At 35.5% G+C, this 23,805-nt stretch overlaps 1 protein-coding gene across 1 annotated transcript in view; it reads left to right on the forward strand.

Annotated features, from left to right (window-relative positions):
• The first annotated feature begins 9,520 nt into the window (after positions 1-9,520).
• The window catches only part of LOC132560163 (protein amalgam-like), a 74,772-nt gene continuing 60,487 nt past the window's right edge, over positions 9,521-23,805 (forward strand). Inside the window, exons 1-2 of the mRNA XM_060224815.1 lie at positions 9,521-9,610; positions 16,028-16,345. Of these exons, the coding sequence (XP_060080798.1) occupies positions 16,273-16,345 (73 nt within the window). The 5' untranslated portion in view covers positions 9,521-9,610; positions 16,028-16,272. The remainder of the gene's footprint in view (positions 9,611-16,027; positions 16,346-23,805) is intronic.

Genomic DNA, 23,805 nt, shown 5'->3' on the forward strand with positions numbered 1-23,805 from the left:
TCATATTTCCACGGCAAAGTGTTGGTGTTTATTTGTATTAATCATGATAAGAAATCGATAGAAGTGTTGATGAAAGTGATATTTTGAAATCAATATGTAAGTGCATGTTTATCCCCTCTCGTAACTTATATTGCTGGGGTTATCAGAACAGTATCATCAGCACTGTAAAGGATATTTCTAACGTCAGATCCAAAGTGTTGAACGAAAGACGTAATGTCACTTTAATTGATTTAAAGCATGTTTTGTCTTTTATTTCAATAATGATGTCTGTTTTGGTGATTAGTTTTTTTAATGCCTGGAGTGTAATTACTGGTAACATAGCCAGAAAGGCATCTCGTGTTACAAAACCTCTAATTAAGAGAGTAAAAACGAATAGCAGAGTGTATACCCTTAAGTATTGTAAACTGTCGGAATAAATTATTTGATATCATCTTAATATTTCCTCCGACAGATGGCGCTTTGTAATTTGTTTAATTACTTCTATGCAATATGCAAATAGCTATGGGACCGTCATTCGATATAAATACACATACCTGTTTAGTATCCGGAAAACTTGTTAGGCACAGTCAGGAATATGATGTATTTTATGTGAACTGAACCTGTGTATTTTGAATCTATCTGGATGATATCAAAGCCATGTACAGAGAAGTGCATCCACGGTAAAAGGCCTATCAGAATAACTGTATGAATATATTCTCTCTAAGTGAAGCGTTTTATCTGTTTTATAGCTGTCTATAGAATAAAGTATAATTCTTTGTACATGTTTCTTTATCTTTTGGTCAAAATGCACTTATGGGAGATATGATGTATCACTTCCGGTAGTCTCTGTTTCTGATTTACTCTGCTTCCGATAAAAATCTTACCATTTCAAGTCAGCAATACATTAATAGATAAACAAAAAAATAGAATAAAGATTAACCTGTCCCGCTTCCTCTGATGTTTCCATTTGTCATACTACTTCCGGTGGATAAACAATTTCCGGCCATGCACGGCGTTGTATAATAGTTAGTATACAGATTTTTTTTTTTGAAGATAGTCGAGTTTCATTGTTTTACTTATTACCGAGTTAGTAAATTAGGAAGGAACTAACGAGGAAACAGGAAAATTAACGATATGCGTGTGTGAAGATGGCCTTCATCGCTCTATGAAGTCATCGTATTGTGAATCGATCTTTTTTTATAATAGAATAACAATGTCTTGATAATTACTTATCGATAACATTGTTTGTGCTATCAATTGGTACTTTATCACCAGGACAGGGCGTGGGCATGAGAACATACCATTGACATTATTAAATATTCCTCGGTATAAAAGTGGTTTGTATTAACTGAGCATTGTTATGGTAATGTGAACATTGCTGCTGTCAGTCTGTGGGTGAGTGGTGCGTTTTATAGTATTATGTATAAGTCATGGCTTTCGATTATAATCATAATACGGAACTAGACCAAAGTCCTCTGCCTTATATACATTGTTACATCAAATATTGTTTTAGATAATTTATAGAAAAATTATAGCTTCAGACTGCATCTATTCGCTGATAAATCGCGTTCATTACACACTCCTGTGTCTCTTTACATATATAAATAGCACGTCCATTCACGTGTAATTGCACCATTAGATTTTTGATATGTTTATTTGTGTCGTTGGTTTGTAAAACACATAATGACATCTGTTTAGCTTTACATAGTTCTATTCATAATGGGAATTTATGACGGACATGATGTCTAGTGGAGAATTCATTTGGAGGCATCAGTGTAAGCAAGCCGACAGTAAAACGATATCCGTTCAGTAAACGTATTTGCATTCTTAAATCACTTTACAGTCATACAAAATAACATCCTTGTTATTCTATTCATGGAATATACTTTCATCAATATTCTTCGCAACAATGCCAATTACTTTAGCTTTTCATTATGATACGCACTTTTTAAATTTTATACAATACCAACATAAATAAGCTTAATTCGTTTCCTAATCTAATAATGCTATATATTTAACACTGTCGCTTTAGCGAACGTTACACAGTCACGTTGTGAACATAGTGGCATTAGGTGGTTCAACCGTGTGTACTTGTTAACCGGAGTAAGGCTGAAGGCAGAAGGAATACACTCTAAAAATTTAATAGAATCAATTTGTTTGCAGAAAAGTTCATTAGTTTTCATGTGAATTGCATGATACTTCTGTATATGCTTCAAGCAAAATTCAATAAGACGTTGTTTTAATTATTCTTTAATTTGCTATCGTCAAACGGATTTTTTCTGTTGCTTCAGAGTAGCATATACGTATACGTATATATATATACATGTATTTACAAATACGGGCATGTATACTTAGGAAAGGATAAGTAATTAAGGTATTGTAATGAGTAGATTGACAACTACAGGCTTGCAGATTAGAGAAATATGCTACCGAGTCTACTAAACATTGCGGGCCACGATGCACATGCTTTGCCAAAGGCACCTTAAAAAGTCAGTGCCGAGAAAATAAGTCGTTAGTAAGCCTACATAATGTACACCTGTTGATACACATTCTGTGTACGCTTGTAATCAGATATTACATACCTAATCTACCCCAACGTTAACACAAAGCTTTTGAATATTAAGCGATTTATAATTGAAATAAATAAAGCATTACAAAGATATCACTGGCCCACTATGGTCCTATCGTACAAATGTTGTTTAGGAGAAGAGTGATTGACGTTTGAAGATAATGAATAAACGTGCACGATATGTTTTTACTGTTATTACTTGTGCACATGATGCATGTTGTATCAGTATCTGAAAGAAAATCCTTAAACTTTTCATTTAGTTCCGTGAATTGCCTGTCAGCTTCTAATGAACAGTCTGAATGAATACTCCCGTTGAGTATGTAGCAGTGGTGACTCATGTTCTGTACATTTTCCTGCAGCATGTTCAGTGGATGGCCTACATGTACAATTGTGTTTAACCGTGTTGTCTGTACGGGATCTTGCATAATGTTTGTTTCGTTTTTACAGTGCATGTCAATGCATTAGTAAAACGCATTCGAGTGCTAATTTTCACGTTGCGCGTCTGTGAGAACATGTGTACATTGCATTGTACACTTGCATTCGTATTTCGCGTTGTTCGGAGTGTGAGTCACTTGAGTACTCTTGTTTCGCGGTGCCCATAATACGTTCGCAATGATAAGGTGTACATGTATGAATATTCTATCATGTTTCGCGTTTTCGCGGTGTTTACGCTATCATCATATTCGTGTTTCGCGTTGTTTACAATATTGTCACTGTTTAAGTGTATATATACAAAGGTATCAATGTCTGCTGTCTGGTCACGTGTTTGTGTGTACGGATCTTATTGTTTCGCGTTGTGTGCAGTGTTGACACGTGTTTAAATGAATTCATTTGAATGTTTCGCATGCGACGTCTGCAGTTTGACAACATGTTTCAGTGTACGGACATTCATGTTTCGCGTTTTCTGCAGTGTTGTCACGTATTTAGGTGAATTCATTTTAATGTTTCGCGTGCGATGTATGCAGTTCGGTCACGTGTTTAAGTGCACTGTGATTCGCATTGTCCACAGGGTGACCAAATAGCTAAGTATATATACATTTCGCGAGTCAAGTCTGATGACAATACGGCATCTATGTCCCTCTTTGTTTTCATTGATATTAATGCTTGTTCGCTATGTTCTGCTGTGAAATCTCCTTTATTTTCATTTTTTGAAAACAGTATCTTTCTATGTGTTCAATGTATACATTTCCCGACCCGTCTGCTTGAATACACGTACTTATACTTTCTATTTCACAAAATTCATCATATAAAAGCCGATTTTTCCTGGCATTCAACTTTGATAAGTGGTCTCTTAAAATGTTTACTGAGTAAAACGTTTTACGTGTAATTTTATGTTCAAACCCACACTCTATCGGGTCGAGGCGAAAGAAGGGTGGTAAATATTTCACGAATAAGTCATACGGTGTCTTTCTGCTGCTCTATCTGTCGTTTGTACTTTATTTAATGTATTGAAATCAACTACGACCACCGATACATATAAAATAAACTCATTATATAAAAGATTCTACATTTGTACACATGTAGCATCCTTGTTCCTGTCACTGCTACAGTTGTATCTCTGAAGTTTTTACGTTTTCATTGACTTACACGTAAAAAGAGATTGGCAACGATGGACACCGATTATAAACTGTTTTATCACAGTCTATTATACTTTGATCACTGATGTAGTACCGGTGTTTTTTTACAACCATTATGGTCAACTAAAATATTTCTCAATGAATATTTTGAATGTTTCTCATTTCTCCGCTGTAAACGTACATGACTTGTGTTGGGAGTACCGTGTTGATGTGATTATATACATTTTATGAGAAAATACTCGTTTATCACCGTGTTAAGTATTTGCAGCTACTTAACGTTATTTCATAACATTAAGAGAATATGTACATTGATAAAATGAATAGAATGATTACTAACATAAAAACGTTATAGAATTAAACATTGTTGCAATAAATTCTTTTCTCAGATATGTGACTCTGTCGAGATTTTAAACTGATTCTGCAAATCAACTTTGTTCTGATCTAATTCTACAACTCCAACCATTTTGAATCCAAAAATCCATAAATTAAAATCTTGTGCTGATGATATCTATTCTAACACGTGAACATGTAATCGGTTGTATCCTTGTTCATATCAAATTACCTGAACCAGAACATGAACTACATGCGTATCATGCGGATATTTGATAAGGATTCTTGCGCGTGCTACAGTATAAACAGTGTATTTTTGTTAAAAGTTGTCTGTTGTTACAGGTAATGCCTCGATTCAACCGGTTGTCATGCTTTACCTGTTTGTAATAGATACATGTATGAACATATATATCTACATACATACCTGCTGTATCACCCGGTAACCTAGACATACCACGGGTCGTTATACACGACACCACTGTTTCCACTTTCTTTATTCTAAATAGTACACTTGTTTTATATTATCTGAATGTTACATTTATGTTGAATGTTTTCTGTCCATCGTTTCTTGAACCTGAAACCATTCGCTGTCTTAATGGGCAATTTAGAATATATCACTTTTAATATGTTGTTTATGCATCTTGTTTTTTTTTGTGAAATCACATCCATGTGTATATATCACAATCAAATAGTTGATAAAAAAATCTCAACACCTCTTTTTCTCGCTACCTGTTTTGACACTGTTTATTGCTCTGACGCTAAATTTAGTTCATGTAATCACTTCAACATCCAAACAAGTTGTATATCAACTGTAGGTACAAACTTTATGTAGCTAATTGAATGTCAAATTGGTGTGATACATATCACTTTACAGGTCTATCAATCGTTTCTCACTCATCGTGTCACAAGAAGATGTGGCTCATTAGCTAGCATTTAAAGTTCGGCAGGAAAAATTGACAAAATATTTGCAGTCGCCATTATTTCTGTGGTTCTCATCTAAGTCTTCGTTCTGTTTTCCCAGTAAGGCTTTTTTGTACAACACTACCGAATCTGTGAAAATAAATTCTCCTAATGCAGCCGTCCTCATACAAAATAATGAAAATTGATGGTTGGTATGTATGACGTCACATTCCTGTACAAATTGACTTATTTCAGTCTATTTTAATGGTACAGTGTAATTCAATTTGAAGAAAAGAAGTCTGTGGTTAGAGTGAACTGTCTGGTATTCTACGTCATTGGGAGGCCTGTCATGACCAATACTGTTACAGCAGAAAGCAGTCGAAAGGTTAACGAATCAAAAACTTCGAAATGGGAATATACCTGCACGTGTACATATACAATTATACCCTATATATTTTAGTATGTTGTTATAACGACCGACACTGTTGTAGAATAGTACTGGAAACTAAACCGTGTTGTTTGGACCGAATGTATCATGAGATTTAAATAAAACACAGCATTCCTATTTGTCATCTGTTAAAACCAACCATCCGTAAAAATTGCTTGGTACTTCTATTGAAGACCAACGTTTTCTGTTATATCAGAGACGGAAAATGCAGAATTGATGAGGGTGATGAAAGGACAACTTCCCCTTGACTGTACGTACAGGAACGCGTTGACATGTCTCACAAGCTTTAGCCATTATCACATAAAGCATATACCGACGCCTGAATACACAAACATGCTAAACATGTTACGTAGCTAAGCCTTTCCACCAAACTTACCCACTGACAATGCTCCCGACTGCTACTAAAATGCAAGTTCTTGTGCCAGTGTCTATATCTTAGCGTTTGAAGATTGTTTTCTGTTCGTGCCATACGTAACATTTCAGATATCCTACCTACCTGAACACAAGCCGCGAATATTTTGTGAATAGTAGTTGTAATAGAACCCAAATCAATCCTAACAAAGGCAGCATTGCTATACATGTGTATTTATATTTAATATCTGGACAACATATATAGATGATATTTCATAAGTTTCCGTTTAATATATTTTACGAGTACGACAGAATATCTATGTTTTACTAGTGTGAAGTACGAGCGATGAATAAAGGTATATTTTGTTGTTCTCGTATACTCTCTCTGAAGTTAAACGCTGAACCATTTTATTTCCACTTTATTGCATTTGTAAGGAAAAAAAATTCCACAAAACAAAATAAAGCAATTGAGCTAATAAAAAAAGCCGATCAAAACATAAGACAGAGGGGTGTTAAAAAAAGTTCGGGAAATGTTATAGTGCTCGTTGCCATGAGATAGTCTGACATTGCCTTGACAACAAGACGACTGTCTGAAGTTGCAGTTTTACGTAATATTCAACCATATTAGGATGTTATCTAGTAAAAATATCTTGCAAAACTGTTAATATTTTCCAAATTAGATATGGAAAACAAGCATCTCAACCAACACTTCGTCAGCATCTTAATAGGAAAATCGAAGAATTTCAATGCAGTGCATAGAAAGCACCTCTCTGGATGGTCAAAAGTATAAAAAGTTATATAATCTCTTGACAAGTTATATCATCTCTTCTGATAACTTAAATTTTCTTCTATGAAAAGTTTTTTATCCAATTTTATCATCTTTCCCGGGCAAAATGTAATAAATGTTTATATTGTGGATTTAGAATCTCGTTAAAAGAAAAGCTTCTTTGTTTATTTTTCCATTAAGTAGTAAAATATCAGTGCAGGACATCATCGTTATTGACAAAGGCGCGCATCTAATCGCTTCAATCCGAAATAGGCGCTTTCCTTTTAACTAATAGAAGCTTCGCTGTGTGTATCTCAGATCACAGAAATCTTTAACATGTTCTACAGCACTTCTATAGGTATAACATAAATAGGGAATAAGGCTAGAAGTAATTTATTTTGGTAAAACAAATTTACCACTTGGTGCATATTGCGATTAAATTAACAAACTAGCGAATATTTCAAATCGTGTGAGGAGGCAAAATTACAAATATCTGATATTTTGAACGAATTCTAATTCTAGCTTTGATCCGCATAATCGTATGCATTTCCTTTCAATCAGAGAAACCTGGACCTATTTTATTGGGGGTTGATAGAATTCATGACCACTAGAGCTGTGGTATGGTCTTTCGATGCATGTTACGGTAGTTCAATGACTAGTTTGAGCTCTAATTATCTCCCCTTTGTATCTACGGTGTGTTGTTTCATATTGCACCCACCATCAAAAGTTTGTTACATGTATGCACATTTTGTAATGCACGTTCTCTAATCTTCGACGACTTTCGGGCGTTACCTCTAAAGTGTGAAAAGTATCTTCAGCAGTTCCGCCATTTTTATTTAGACAAGTGCAGTTTACATCATAAGGGCACAATGTGTTTCATAGAGACACTTAGCTTCAAGAAGTCGACGACAGCTCTACATATGTATAATTTAACAGATTGATACAATTTAGGTTAAAAATAGTAAAACTCTAATTGCATCCGAATCAGCGGAACAACATGCATTCATTGACTTTCACACATGTTGCATTGACGTATTTGAATATCATGCCAAGAACAATCCCTTCCCTGTAGTATGTAAGAAATTAATCAAATACTTTTTTTAAGTTAATGCCGACTTATATTTTCGCATGAAGCTATTTTTTTAAGGTATAAAAATAATTATGTGTTTGGTTCGGGTTTTTAATCAATACATTTTCACGTCGTTTTGTTTTATTTAATGAATTGATATAATTACTTGAGCTATAAAAAGTAAACAATATGTTGATCGAATTACATTGTTAACATGCCTCTGTGCACTGACCAGTGTGTGAACAGCTGTTTTGATGTCTTCCAAATATGATTTCATATTTAATCATAATAAAACAACCGTCATATTGTGATAATTTTTATTCATACCAGACATCAATAATGGGTCGCAATGTCTGCGCTGATGATAATGACTAACCCCGTACAGCTCAATCTTCAGTGTATGGGAAACTGGAGTTAATGTCTGAGCCTTGGGCATGAAAGGGCAGACAACCCGCTTAATGTGTCTAATGCAAAAAAACCATACGGCTGTAGTATTAATTGATTGCTAAAGCCCGACTTGCCATCGTCGATGATGATCATGACTCATTATCTCATATTGAGCTATATCATATTGCAAATGCTTTTAATTTTAATTCAAGTTCACATAAAAAAAATCCATAAAAGCTCCTTTCTGAATCAAGCCAGGATCCGCTTACCTGTAGAACTTGCGGTGAATCCCATAAATCAATTATCTTCGCTTTCTTTCTAGCCATTAAAAGATAAAGACAAGGGAATTTTATGTTTGTGGGAGGAATACATTGATGTATTGATGGAAGCTTGTTGAACAAGGAGTTTATCGTTTTTAGTTATTCTAATAATAAATGGACTGTGCCAGCCATGAATAGTACAGACGTTAAGTTCAGGGCAATGCTACATATTTGACCGTTACATTCATATTTCAGCTAAGTGCAGGTGAAATTATCAATGGGACTAGTGATCAGACAGATGTAGTTCAATACTACTGCCGTTACACGTGTTAAACCCATTCCACACTGTCACCCCGCAGACGTACACTTTATACAGATAAATATCAACTAACTCGATCCAATTAGATATTGGATGTGGCGAGTCAGTCGGGCAGGCAAACAGTACTGCCATTTCTAGTGCGCTTTGCGCTCCGGTAGAGTCGTTCTACATATCGTTATTCATAGCATTGCCGGTCCTTTATAATCCTGTACTCTGTTACGTTGCTTTCCAAGTTGTGAGGCAGTGTCGGGCCGAGCATGGATAACGCTCACAAACCCACATGACCGTTTCTTTCTCTGCTTCTGCCGCAGCACCTAGCGCTAGGCGAAATGGATAAAATCACATAGTGTTAAAACTTAGTAAGAGCTAATTTGTTCACAAGTTATTTCTGTGTGTAATTTGAGATCATTTAGCCGGGTCGATGCAACTTCCGATCTCTCGGGGTAGCTCTCAACTACGAGTTTTTCTCTTATGGAGCCCTGAAGCGGGCGTGTTTTTAAAAGCAGTACAGTCTGTTATGGATACAAGCAAGCTCGTATTAAGTGGAGAAGTATTGTGATAAGAGTTGGATGTATTTGTTTATAAAAGAGAGCGGGAAGTGATACATGTGGAATAACATATGTGTAGATGTGGATATACTTAAAATCACGACAAGGTAAGTGGTACAGGTGTTTGGAGTTGAACAGGAGTGGTGTTAGTACCCGTAGACACCAAACATTTCTGAAATACATCACACAAGAATGTTATGTCAATTTATTTAGGTTTTGTTTGCAGGATTTCATCCCATTTTTAAAATGATAGACATTTGAATCTAAATGGTTAAATCAAAACAGAGTGCTACAGTACTTTTATTTCTCAACAGAATGATTTTGAGCGAGTGGTTTGTACAATGACAGCTAATGGTTTTCGTAATGTTTATAAAGATTGATAGAAACTTAAATTTTTCCAATAAAGCAGGAACGTTTGTCTTACACACTGTGTTATTCTTTAGATGAAAATAAACATGTCTCGAAGATTTTCCAAAGATCGTTTGTATTTCCATCTGTCTGTTGTAAACATGATAACTGTGGGTACAGTACTTCACAATCTAGTCTGAAGATAGGATATTTTAGTGTTGGTGTTATTTGATAAACAGTTCACTGGATCCTCTTACAATTTTATTTACATGGGTGTTCAATTTTTCTTTTTCATTTTGGCATGTATGTCGGCGTATTGGAGAAATCGAAACGCAAGCCGACGTGTCCATGGCTTTGTGAGAAACGAGCTTTTCAGTGTAATTGTTGTAAGTAGGAATCTGAACCACGGTTAAATGTCACTGTGTCGGGGATAGGAAGGGACGATATTTAATGAGACAAACCAAAGGTCGTAGTAGAAATGCTAAAATAATAAACATCGGCACATGCAGTTAAAGTAGTTTTTGAACTATCATTAATGCTAAAAAATAACATTGGAACAGTTTACTATGTATAAAGACAACAAATTGTCTTTTTTTCTGGATTAGGAACATTTAAAAAAACCGAAACGAAATGATAATGATAACCACAAAAACAAACGGATGGAATTAAAGAGTAAACATCATAATACGAGTGTTTGGTCTAGGCGCGGAGTTTTAATACAGGGATTACTTAGGGAACAAGCATATCACATACCGACACTGTATTGTATTAAATTACCTGTCGTCATCTTGTCGGTCAAGTATTTGTCACACAAACATATAGGTAGCTAATTACGGAGTAGTGTATTAAATGATACGATTGTCGACCTTATCCCAGTTTAAATCACTTCAACCCCAATGCCGAACATTTAGTACGGGTTTACCTCTGTCTTAATGTCACCACCAAATGCTGATTTTGAGGTGAGTAAATGTTTCGAGGATCGTAATGGACGAAGATAATCGTTATGGTCGAGGCTCTAGTTTAAGTACTAAATCTAACGATTTAGTTGTATTGGTCATACGCCGCAAGGCATAATTCATAAGCTTTCCAAATCAATTGGTACTGTCAGAAGGCCTTTTAAATGTATACATAATTACAAACAGGTCACCGCATCCTATTTCAAGTCACTCCCTGGCGGAATTGCAAATACGTTCGGCTTTAAACATTTTTATAAATGCAGATGAACTCTTTCGAACATTGCATGATTGAAAACATAACGGCGAAGACTTGTTCCAACAGTTCGCAATATCTTTGGAGCTTTACTATAGCCTTCAGGGTCTACAACCGATAACCTGAGAGGACAAACAAGGAGCTCAGTCAGCCTAAAAAGGACGTTTAAAGTGATGACTTTATAAAAACCTGATATCAGATATGTAATAAATATGATAAACAAACTGATAACATAGAACCCGGACTTTACACGTCTCCGACAAAAGCAATGACATTCAAGGCAAACAAGGTTTACATTGCCTTAAGATTTAATCGTTAATCTCTTGCATCATGGGGCTCTTGTACTAGCTTTGAAGTTGTGACGTTCGTTTACGTACACGATATCTAAATTCCGCGGAGAGGACAGTTATTCTAATCGCTGTCAAAACGCTGTAAGACAGAAACAATATGAATCACATAGAAATTTTACCTGCATATATGGATACAAATATGTTGGTTACACAACGTATCCCTATAGATCGCTTTATGATGCATGGTCCTCTCTCTGCACGCTCTTTATGGGAAAGGATGTATCATTTATCATTGGTAAGATGACAATCAAGATTGCACACATAAGGTTATGCAAATAATTCATTAAAACAGTTTTCGAGTAATTTATTTTGATGTCGGGGCTGAATATTGACAAAATTCTAATCTTTAGCAAACACAAAAAATATGAAATCTGATTTGTATCGGACTTGAATAAAAAATATAAATGCTATAACCCCGGAAAAGCAAGTAGAATTGAAGGCACATTGGAAAGAGTGGTGCGATGGGACATTACAGAATCTCTGGAGCAATTATGTATCATGCGAAAATAGGTCATGTTCGAAAAAAGGAATTTTTCAGTCGTCAGTTTACTCCAATGTTGGGAACACCTGTCATCTCAAACAAAGCCTTTCTCAATTAGCATTGAATCCTACAGTCTTGTTCCCGACAGAACACCGAAAATCCATTTCCACATGAATTTAAATCAAATGTTTTTCGGATCAAAAGAGGTTCTGTGATCGACCGCTCCTTCTAGCACAAGTAGTGAATTCTTAAGTAATATTTCATTTTTACCTTTTTTTTACACGTTCAATAAGTGTTGTCACTATCAAAACAATCTATTTTTCACAGGCGGGGAGTGGGTCTGTTTATAGCATTCATAAAGTTTAACTTGCTAAACATTGCATTGATTTCTTATTTACACATGAATACCCAGATATTCAACATAACGGGTTGTAAACGCAGTTCATACCATCACATTAGTTCTGGCGTACCTGTATATGTATGTAAATCCTCCTTTCCTAACACCCACACTTTAAAATGACCTCATTATCAAGTTAAACGCCGGTATGACAAATCGCGCTTGTCTAAGACAGGTGTGAATGAAGGCCCGTCCATCCGAGTATTAACATTGACCGGTTAGTATCCCTCCTGACAGGTAGGCTCCGTGTTAAATTGGTTTAATGACGTTACTCCTGCTGATAAACGTGAGTTTTTATCTCAAAATTAAAGTACATATTTATGATACTCTGAAATACATTTGATTTATACACAAGTTCGACATTTTTAACAAACCATTTAAGTCGATATTTCACAAATCTAATGTGTTTCCGTCGAAAATATTTATAGATATCTATGACATTAAAAGATCCAATATATATATATAATGTTAACTTGTTGATAGATATGATTTTTATGGTCGGAAAAATACATATTTATTGAAAGCCACAATCACGTGTTTTAATGTGCGTTATAAATAACATGTTGGACATGATTATTTTTAAAACAAATCATTGCTTTTCTGATTAACTTGTCTTGTTAATAATGTATGTTTATGTTCTGTTCTTAATGACTTTTCTGCTGGTTAGAAGTTATAGTGAATCTCTGACAGTTATTTGGTTTATTTCGTTCTCGCCTCAAACGTCCGAGGAAATAGGAATTTATGTTGGAATCTGACTAAGAGATCAGGCTATATTCTTGACAACGTTCCATACATTGAGTACTGTACAAGAAGATGGCGCCTCCCGGATTCAAGATTTAACTCTATTGATGTTCCGCAAACTAATAAAGTACTGTACTTAAAAAGACTAATATTTGAAATAAGCATCGAAGCAAACAACAGACAAAAGAAATAGAAGCAAGGCAAATTCGCTTCAAAATTGATTTCTTAAAGTAAATTTAATTTTGTAGCTGTTACTTAAATTTTATAAGATGAAAGCGTAATTAAAATTATCTGTAGGAATAGAATTGCGTCTTGTAATTAAGATTAAATCTAGTCAGTTATGATGGTATGATGGTATTTAAAAAAATCCTAGCCAGGCTAGAAATACTCATTGACGTTCTATGCATGTTACTTATTAAGCTTCTAAGTCATCACTATTTTGTAATAAAATAAAAATAATAAAAAAAATCTAATAAGACTTCCGGTAGCAGAGGTATTTATTTGCATAAGTGTAAGGTTGTTACGATATGCAATTAACTGAAACCATATGTTAGCGCATTACTTTTTATCCCCTTCAAAGGGCACGCATAACAAAATATAATTGTGCAGCTACATTCATCTCCTACGTATAGACAGAGGTTAGAAGAGATAGGCTGTTGTTTGTGTACTTTATTTGCTTGAATCATCAACGTAATTGATCTTCTATTATACAGTGTTTAATGTAAGTTGAAAGGTGTGCTTGTTCTTGTTTCGTTGGATAAATCCAGTCAGTCGGATCTGAGATAATACACCGCATCAACCCAGTACACTTGTTATGTTCTTTGTCTTCCTCTACCGTGAGAATGGAATTTTATTAAGTGAAACATGTTGTTATATTAAATTATTCGCAAGACAAATTAATATGAACTCTGAATCTCGATGAAACGTTGATTCGGACAAGGTTATAACATCAATTTAACTTTAGAATCTAGTAAAAAATTTCTTGAAAATGTACATTGTTTAATATCTAAAATGACCGTTACTTCGATATGGTCAGTATGACGATACAAAGTATTTTTTTTATCATTATTTCGGATGTGATCTTATATCAACATTTGCGGTGCTATCAAACATGACTTTTAGCGTTTGTGGTTCACATGTTATTGAATGGTTATTATAACAGAGTACCGAAAATAAATGTTTGGACAGTAAACTACGTTGCAAGAATATTCTGGCAGTCGATCTCGTATACATACATAAAAAAGTAAATTAATTTAGATTTACTGTTACATTTACCTATTAAATTGCATACATTTTTGTGGTTATAAGCACACTAGCATACAACTCATATATCGATGAGTGGTGAATTTACAGAAAAAATTCCTTTGGTGGGTGAGGTACCTGTATTTCTTTTTCAAAATGTGTTTTTGTTTTCTCGGAGTAAATATTCCTTAGAAGAGTGTATTGGGCACCACAATAAGAATACCGCCAAGCGGACGGTTAATAAAAATACAGTATGCTCTTTATACTGCGAAAATAGTAGGCAATAATAAGCAAATGGTAATGAGGAAACCACAGTCTTACTTTGAAGAGTGAAATACGTTGACGGCTCTCGCTGTTCTACAGGCGTAACTCTCGCGCCTGTCGGAACGACTACGGAACAGTTTGTGAGAGGAGGGGTACAAGCTTTGATCATAACTGGGAAGGAGCGACTTGCTAATGCGGGTCAAAAGTTTTACAGAGGAAAACAACCCATCTTCTAAACGACACGGCATATTAGATGTCAGTGTTGGGATCAGTATATCAATTACCAGAGATCATTAACTTAGGCTCGTTTGAGCTTTGCCCACCCGCCTTAGTACAGGAAGAGACCTTCACAATTCAGCGCACATCAATACCAACATACATTCTTTGTAAGCTCATTTAAGCTGGTGGTGACTTTTAAACTACTACATGTTTAAATTGAATCACATTACACCACCTTCGTCCTCCCTGGGGCAGATTTAATCTCAAGTAAACTGATTCTGGTGCAATTTGTGCAAAGCAGTGGAAAATAAGAAAAGGGTATTTACCACTTTTGTTGGGGGATCTGACAGACCTTGAAACTTTAAACGAACAAATGATCCTGAACAATAGTTATCAGCACACATGGACACGTCTGGGATCTGTATAGTCTTAAAAAAGAAAAAGAAACAACGTTAAAGGCCACATATCAAGAGCCTTGTCGTAGGTAAAAATACCGATTGCCATTGATACAAATTCGAGCCGGTTTTGTTATCTATGTGTATCTGCGGAGTATCACTATCCAATATTATCCACTAAAGATCCAGTGACGTAAGGGTATTCTCCAAAGTTTACTTAAGGTGATGCATTTTCAACAACAAAGCTGGGCGTTAAAGTACAATAATAAACACATATCGATTCTAACAGACGATAGGTTTGTGTTCTGGAAGCATTGACTTAATACCAAGAAAATAATTACGAGTTGTCTGTAAATTTTACTTGAATTCCTGTCAATTATTTTACTATATTGACAACACAAGAAATAGAACTCCACACCGAATAGATCTCCGGACAGCGTCAGTGACGTAAGAGACCCAATTTGGTACAGAGCATCTCCATCATTGAGTCAGCTGGAAATGTTAATAGTATCAAACTCCGTGAAATGTTTGCATTGTACACTACGACAATCGATTCAAGATAGGTAGAGTGGACACCTGGATGAACCCAGCGAACATTGTAAAATTAATGGTGTCACAGATGTTTTTTATGAGAAAGGGAAAGAGATAACAAAGAGATTAAGACGTCACAGTAAATACATTTTCAGTATACATATGTACGCGTAAAGCATCGCAGGGAAGAACAAGCTTGTTTCAAAGTAAGACCTTCGGCAATCGATTTTAGATGATCGTGCAGCCTTTTTTCCATAGTGTCCATTGTTTGCCGTGTTGTACATTTCCCAAAATTCCTTCAGATTATTATTGTGATGTGTTTAAATGGTAATGTTTGTATGTTTCAGTGATCTTGATAATGGTACTCTGACGTCATTGAGGAGATGAAGGAACTTGCATTAACAGAAGAGGGACGGGCCACCCCCGTAGGCCATTTTGGAGTAACTATTGAGTAATTCCTGTCGCCCGGGATCCTGTAAAAGGGTCTTACAAATTGTTGTGTGTTGTTTTCTAAGGATATATTCAACTCTGTGGGAATTGTGATAGTGATTACAATGTAATTACATACACGTTCGGAGTATATACTTTGACCATGGTGGTTCTGCCTATCAGTGGCACATTTTTGGCGTCAACCGCGCTTGGACTAATCCTCATGATTCTAAGTGGTAAGTACTGATACAATATACTTATTTATGTAATGTAGAGAAATGGTATTGAAATATAACTATAACGACATCATCTATATAATTCATATCATAAAAATATTTGTTTGGTTTTATTTTCTATCACTCTGGATTGTTGATTAAACTTGAAGATTTTATAATAATTGCGAATCAAGTGATTCAGACTTATGATAATCACAATTATATGCCCGGATGTAAGCGCCGCGCGCGAGGGTCTCAATATCAGAAGAAACTGGAGTACTCGAGGAAAACCCACGTGATCGAGCAGGATTATGTAACCTCGTGTAACCTTTTCACTTAGCGAGTGCGTTACCACTGCACCACCCGACCACCAATCACAAATTACGTACAGGTATATGGTTGATGGCCTGATAAGTGAATAAGTGATTGTGGATACCTTACCAGGTGCTCGACTGTCAGTTACAGACCAAGCAAACCTCTGACACGATGTAATTCTGACAATGTATGTTTTGATTGGAAAATAGTAATGACACTACGTCTTCACAAAATTGGATGTGATCATAAAAAACAAAATACAGAGAATGAGATGAAATATTACAGTCACATGGTAATTGTACACCCAAAATTAGAATGATAATGAGGTGGACTGACAAAACTATTATGGAGGATAGGAAACTGTTTTTTATTTCAACACTCATATTTTAGTTTTGTTTTGCATTATTTCAAACGAAAGCAAAATAAAATAACACGTTTAAGGAACTATAAGCCGCCTGTCATCCTTGAACTATAGAACGGTATTCCAACGTGTTTAGGTTTTACACTTCGGTAACAATGTACAGCTTTGAGTGTACGAGAAATGATGTCGGCAGAGACAGTAACTAAAATAAAAAAACAAAAAAAAGTGAAGCGAAAGAGTATGGCGGAAGGTGTGGAATGTGATGATCGCGGAGGGATACAAAGGTGTAAACAGTAGTTGTCTGGCACGTAATGTTGGAAGATGTTTTTTGAAACAAACGCTAAAATGACATCACGTTCTTTCGTGTGTCTACTTTATTTTTATGCTAGAAATTAATTTCAAGACAGACTCAAAAAACACTTTAAGACAAAAAAATGAGACAAAATATATTTAGATTTGTAAAATGTTTAAGTTTTCTCATTTCAAGTAGAAACCCAACAAAGTGTTTAACCACAAGTGAAATGTATCGAATTTTATTTTTATTTAAAATTTGCAGCTATGAATTCAAATAAGTGTTTGACATTTACTTTGAAAAAACATGAACACTTCCATGGTTTCATGTTAAACAGGAAAAGGACTGCATCTTCGTTTCATGGGCATATTGAAAATTTTGTATTAAAATCAATTCTCGTTGTGTCATTATAAAATCGCTATTAATTCTTTCTTTTTTTCTCGCATAATGTTGTGGTAATAAAGAAATATATCAGCGCTTTTGAGATATGGAGGGAAATAATTATGAATATTTCTCAGTGTTTCTAGTTTTACTCCATGAAAACAGTGATGACTCGTAGAACGTTGATAAATGAGTTACATGGAAATTGTCTTAGGGTATCATTGGTTTACTACAATTTTACGCGAGCTCAGAACTGCGTTAGAGAGGGACCTGCACTTCTGTTGTGGTTTGTAATCAATATACAGGCACTAATATTTCGTCGTAATCGGTAGAAATGTCCTCTCATCACACACCACAGTGTGATCTACGAGACTCCTCAAATCATTCACGAGTTGAACCATTAGCTGGCCTTATAAACCGTATGGAATCAACAATATTTTCACACGTTTCATAATACAGCATAGATTTGAATCGTTCGTATTATCGCTGTTAAAGCTCTCCAATCATTACATCACTTTTATGACACGTCTGCCTGCGATCAGATACTGCGACTCACAATAAAAAAAAAAAAAACTTTCTATCAGCGCACTAATTTCCTGTCACTGTCGGTGATTCGCCTCGGGAAAAATGTCTCTACTCTTTAAGGTCATGACTCTACAGCGTATGTACTTAAATAGTTTAGATATCCAGATAATTGTCTTATTAAGGTTGCGCCATTGCGTTAGACACGAACACAAGTAAGTATTCTTGACAAATAAAGAAAATTGTCTCAAGTAATGGATGAGATTAGTTCTGTCAATGCATGCACACGTCATCATCTGAGTGGTTTGTTTTTTTGTGTGTGTATGGAGTAGTCATGACTACACCAGGTAGTATACAAAGGCCATTAAATCGTGATATTATCAATAAAATGAAATATTATCTAGATTTTGCGATGGTGATTTCATATTATCACACATGGTAGGTAGATATTAAACAAGAATATGACTTACTGTACAAAACACTAAAAATCTCGTGGACGGTGATTGTGCGGTTGATTGCTGAAAAGTTTGACGTGTACTTGTTCAAGTACAGCATGAGTTCAGACGGTATGGGCAGCTGTTTAATATTTTGAGGTGAAGCAAAGATACCAGACAGACGGAAAGGGCTGCTGATGGTCGAGCGTTTTTTTTTTTTTTTTTTTTACATTTTTATACCATGCAGTAAATGTTACGGCGGATTCAAGGTAATGTCGTAGTCATACATGAATGGTGTAATAGGTTCTCTAGTGTCAGGTTAGGAAGCGGAATGCCACATAAACCCGCTAACATTACAAGATGGTTTGTAATCATATTGGTAGCCTTGCCACTGTCACGCGAGGGTCGACCTCCCACACAATGTCGGCGAAGATATTACTTTGCTGGACCATAGAGTGACAAGGATTGGATATCAGAACAGAAAGGCTGCGTATGTTAAATGATAAACAGTTGCTACTCAAATAAACGCAATGGATTTTGATTTTGTTTTATATAAATTTAGGATTTCTACTTATGTTGTTTGTTACGTATCATGGTTAAATGAAACAGACATTTATAGGTTTTGTTTCCAGTTTTTTTAGGAATATCACAAAGATCAGTAACGATATGGCATTGCGGTTATGCATTTACAGTTACAAATGGAGAATTATTAAATATTTGTACCCAAATGACCAATGATAAACATATTTTGTGCCTAACATGATATTTTGTTTCGTTGTTCGTGACTACCACCCTCGAACACGGGTAACATGCAGAACCGTTATCGTGTCAGCCAGACTGCGTCCCTCCTTTCGTGATCGGAAGCTTGTAGAAAGTATATGTATATAATTGAAGTTTGTCGTAAATTGTTAAGTTGATGTGTTGTTTTAATGGGGTTTATTAGTACTATTATAAATACTGTGTGGGCGATCCTGTAACAGGCATACCAACCGTAAACCACCATTCAAACCTCGGGCAATCCTTTCTCTGTCATATGACTAAGGTAATACATATTCACGTGTTAGCGTTTTAAAATAAAGACAGCTGACGAAATCCTGAGATAAGAAAAACTATTATAACAAATATATTTCTTTAAGCACTGTGCCTCGCCGGTAACATGCGTTCAATATTACTGTCGTGTTAAGTGAGGAAACGTAACGAGACTACCAAGGGTACTGTAACGATGATAGGGGCTACTTAGTTCAATTCTTTTCGTGAACTATGGCTATTCCGCATAATTTCTGTCGTGTGCTAACAGTTTCCGTTTGTAGGTGTAGTGGAGTTACCAACGTTAAATATGTGCATTATACTTTTGTACCAAGCAAGCACCAACATAGACTTTCATAACCCTTGATTTTAGTCTCATTTCCGAGATTTCTGAGGTTGAATTAAACCGAAAGAAAGTATATATATTAAGCTTCATAGATATAGAACATCTTAGTCCATCATATGATCTCCGTGAATAATACGTACGTATGTCTTTACTAAGCTTCTGGTAATACGCGAATATGTCTTGTTACACTGTCTGCCGTATAACTTGTTGTTTTTTATGAACACCTTATGATTATTACTATGTACATGGATAGAAGAAATCGGATTCGTTTATCAATATCTTGCTATGATCAGTATGTTCAAAACATGAATACGGTTGGTTGGTTCTTTGGTATACGTTGCTTATACGGCAAATCTATACTTAAAACACAAATGTTACGTGTTACCTTTTTGTCACGGAGTGGAGTCTTGTGTTGTGTGATGCAAAAGAAAAAAAACGTTTAAACAGCTTGGAAGACTCTTTTGTTAACAGTTTACACGTCAGTCGCCATCAAGTAAGACTTAGCACTGTTACTGTCATATTCTTCCTTTCAAGGGAGTTGTTGCAGTATTTTCTTACTGACAAAATTGCTTAAAATTAGTCCTCCAAATAAAAGTTAAAATAATGGATAATTTCAGTCACATACTTGACACAAATGATATGAAAAGATAAAACATGTCGACGTAATGATAATCCGACTCAAATTCAATAAAACTGGCTTCTTCTGCATCATCGACGACACTCGCCATGTAAACCTGATTCAAACCGAGTAGGTAATATCGCGTTCTCAAATGAGATCTATGTACACAACAAGGGAACCAATAATAGTCTATGAAAAAAAAATGATTCTTCAAATATTCTCTCTTTCTCCATTTCAGACTTTAGCAAAGTCTGTGTGAACAAACTTTTAGTTAGCTCAACATGGCATACTGTCTGCGATAGATTAAACAAAATATAAATCGCAATTCCATACTTATTGCGAAAGTAATTGTATCAAAGTTCGATGCCATCAATCTGATGTTACAATTAGTTAATTTGTGTTGATGTAACTTAAAAGAGTATTAAATTTATCGTCACTTTGTTGCTTAGATTTAAATAAACACTGAATAAGATTGTTCTTATACTGAACCTACTACGCGATTGATTCAACTCATTGATTGTGTTACATTAATTTTATCTAGGTCGAGAGGCGAAGTTAGACACCAATAACATTTTCATTAGTTTACACTTAGGTCAGACTTTTAAGTACATGCAAAAATAACGGTTTCTAAAGCTTTAGAATCAAATATCAAAGTGTTTAATGAAAGGAAGTGTTGACGCGATGATGTTTACTCTTAGAGATATAAGAAGATATATTGGCAATTTCTGGAATGTTTCTAATTTGATTTCAAGGGTTATGCCTCTGTTTCCGAACTTTAGCGAAACATTAAGCAGATTTAATACTTTCAAATATCGTTACACTTAAAAATGCTTTCGTGGGGCAACCCATCCGTACATATACCGCCTATAATGTATTTAATTTAGCGACATAAGAGAATAAAATCTGACGATAAATCGATTCCGGAAGCAAATATATTGGTCGCATATTGATTGCAACAACTGCCGACAACTTAGAGTCAAATCATGATGGAAACTTGGAAGGATGAATATTGATAGAACCACTGGTAAAGCACTAGAGTTCTAGACGGACAGTAATGGTTAACCCGTTTTGAATGTCACGCAATACATCTGTACGGTCGAGGGCACCCTTTTAATACAGCCTGCTTGATCGTTATTCGAAAGGGAAAGCCTATATTCAATTCTATCATTCAGAACGATTAAATGAAATCTAGAACCTTTATAATTTGATATTACTGCATCAATAATTCAAATTAGTCCCTTTAACCAAACTTCTCAAATGAAATTATACAGACTTTTTACGCCGAGAGACGACACAATGTTATCTCTCAGCGTTGCGTTCGGGTTGATAGCCTTGCTATATTTATCTCAGAAGACAAACTCAATTGATGGTGTTTCTTAAACATTGTATTTTTTGGCTATGATGCCAAATTCACCGCTTCACAGTTTGAAAAGCGTAGTGGGATATGTAATATATCTCTAATGACACCGTCAACTGTTAAGATACGTCTCATTATATTGCCAGTACAGCATTATCAATGGCGATCTGTTCCTGCAAATGACATATTGTACTTCTTGCGAACACATAAAACGTTCCGCTGGTCAATGCTTTTGTTTCTCTAGACATTGGAGGGAGAGATCAGATGACCTTACGCGTAATGCAGAACAGCGTCTACGACATGCATTAGAGAAGCTGCTGACCCTAGCCAGACGTAATATAGACCATTCTCGTGCTATCTGACACGGCCTCTCGACATGTATGGTATGCTTGCGACCGTTAATCAATTTACATGTGCCGTATCAGACTATTTTGCAGCCACGATTTATCACTATCGCTCTATTAACCTTCAGTCTGATCGTTTGGTTAGGTTAACTCTCTCCCGACAGACTTTTTCGTTTACATGTAACTAGCATATATAGCTCACGTAATAGACAATATCGTTTAGATGAATTAACTACCCAAGCTCATGATTGCGAAAAAAAACCTATCAATTATGAATGCTACTTTCTACCTACAATCAGCAAATACCTTGATACCTTTCTCTATAAAGCACAACAAATGAACTCATCTTTACATCATTTATCTTATATCTTTAACATTTTTTTTCAAGATTTTATTAATTCCTCGAAATGCTTAATTCTTCAGCATAGAAACTCGCAAACAACACCATTTTAAATACATGAAATGGGGCGACCACCGCTATCAGTGCCATCCCGTGTTTAAAGTTGTACACGGGTCGTTAACGGTCTTATCGGGAATGGTCAACGGTCTACAGGTGACAACGCTAAGGTGAGCAGCTAATTACCGACCTTTTTCCCGCGAGAACGCGTCAATGTTTACTTCCCACTTGTCCACGTGTATCGCCATACCGTGATGATCCCACACTAACCTAACCAAACGTCCATTACAGGGATTAGGTGACCTCTTGTAATATACGCCCGATTATGTAGACCAAGTTCACTCTTGACTTTTGAAAAGCGAACATTCAGTGTTGTTGTCGTGGCTAGGATATGAATTTTAAGTATATTTATATATTTGTTTATAGGCAATGTCCGTCTTAGCACCCTGACGAAACTCTTTTATCAGAGCAAAATGCCAAAATCATAAATACTTTCTGATCGGTAAGTCAATATTGACGTGTCTTTTGACCTTATGTGAGGTAAGATCTATGGAGTTTGTGGCGTTTTGGAAAGCGACGACTATAACGCTTTAAGATATATTTGTCGCTGTAATGTATTCAAGTGGTTCATATTATGTTTGCTCGCCAAATCGTTAAACAAATTGTGTTTGTTAGGGACGTCAATAAACATTTACTCTTGCCGTTAAAGTGGTCGTTATACCAGTGACGTGTTCCACTGTCGAAACTCATGGATGGCAGAGAGCCGCATTAAAACATCGCCACTTTATTAGCACACTCAGACCACCAAGTGTTGGTCTTGGCAAACCAGGATAGTCATACACACTGTTAAATTGATGTCAATTCCATAAACTTGTTCTCCAAAAATAGAGATTAGGGCACCTGGCAATGTCATGACATATTTTCAATTTTTGCAGCTGATAACAAATACGTGTGTTAGATATCTGTGTAGGTGATTTTCTGTTAGCCTTCACAGTATAATATCGAATTCCATGAACTTCCATTACATCTAGTTAGAACATATAAAGTGTTGACCTAATACAACAATGATATTGTACCTATGCCTTTT

The sequence above is a fragment of the Ylistrum balloti genome, unplaced genomic scaffold (genome assembly GCF_031769215.1).
Source record: "Ylistrum balloti isolate Yb309-2 unplaced genomic scaffold, AGI_CSIRO_Ybal_v1 Utg371024, whole genome shotgun sequence".
NCBI lineage: Eukaryota > Metazoa > Mollusca > Bivalvia > Pectinida > Pectinidae > Ylistrum > Ylistrum balloti.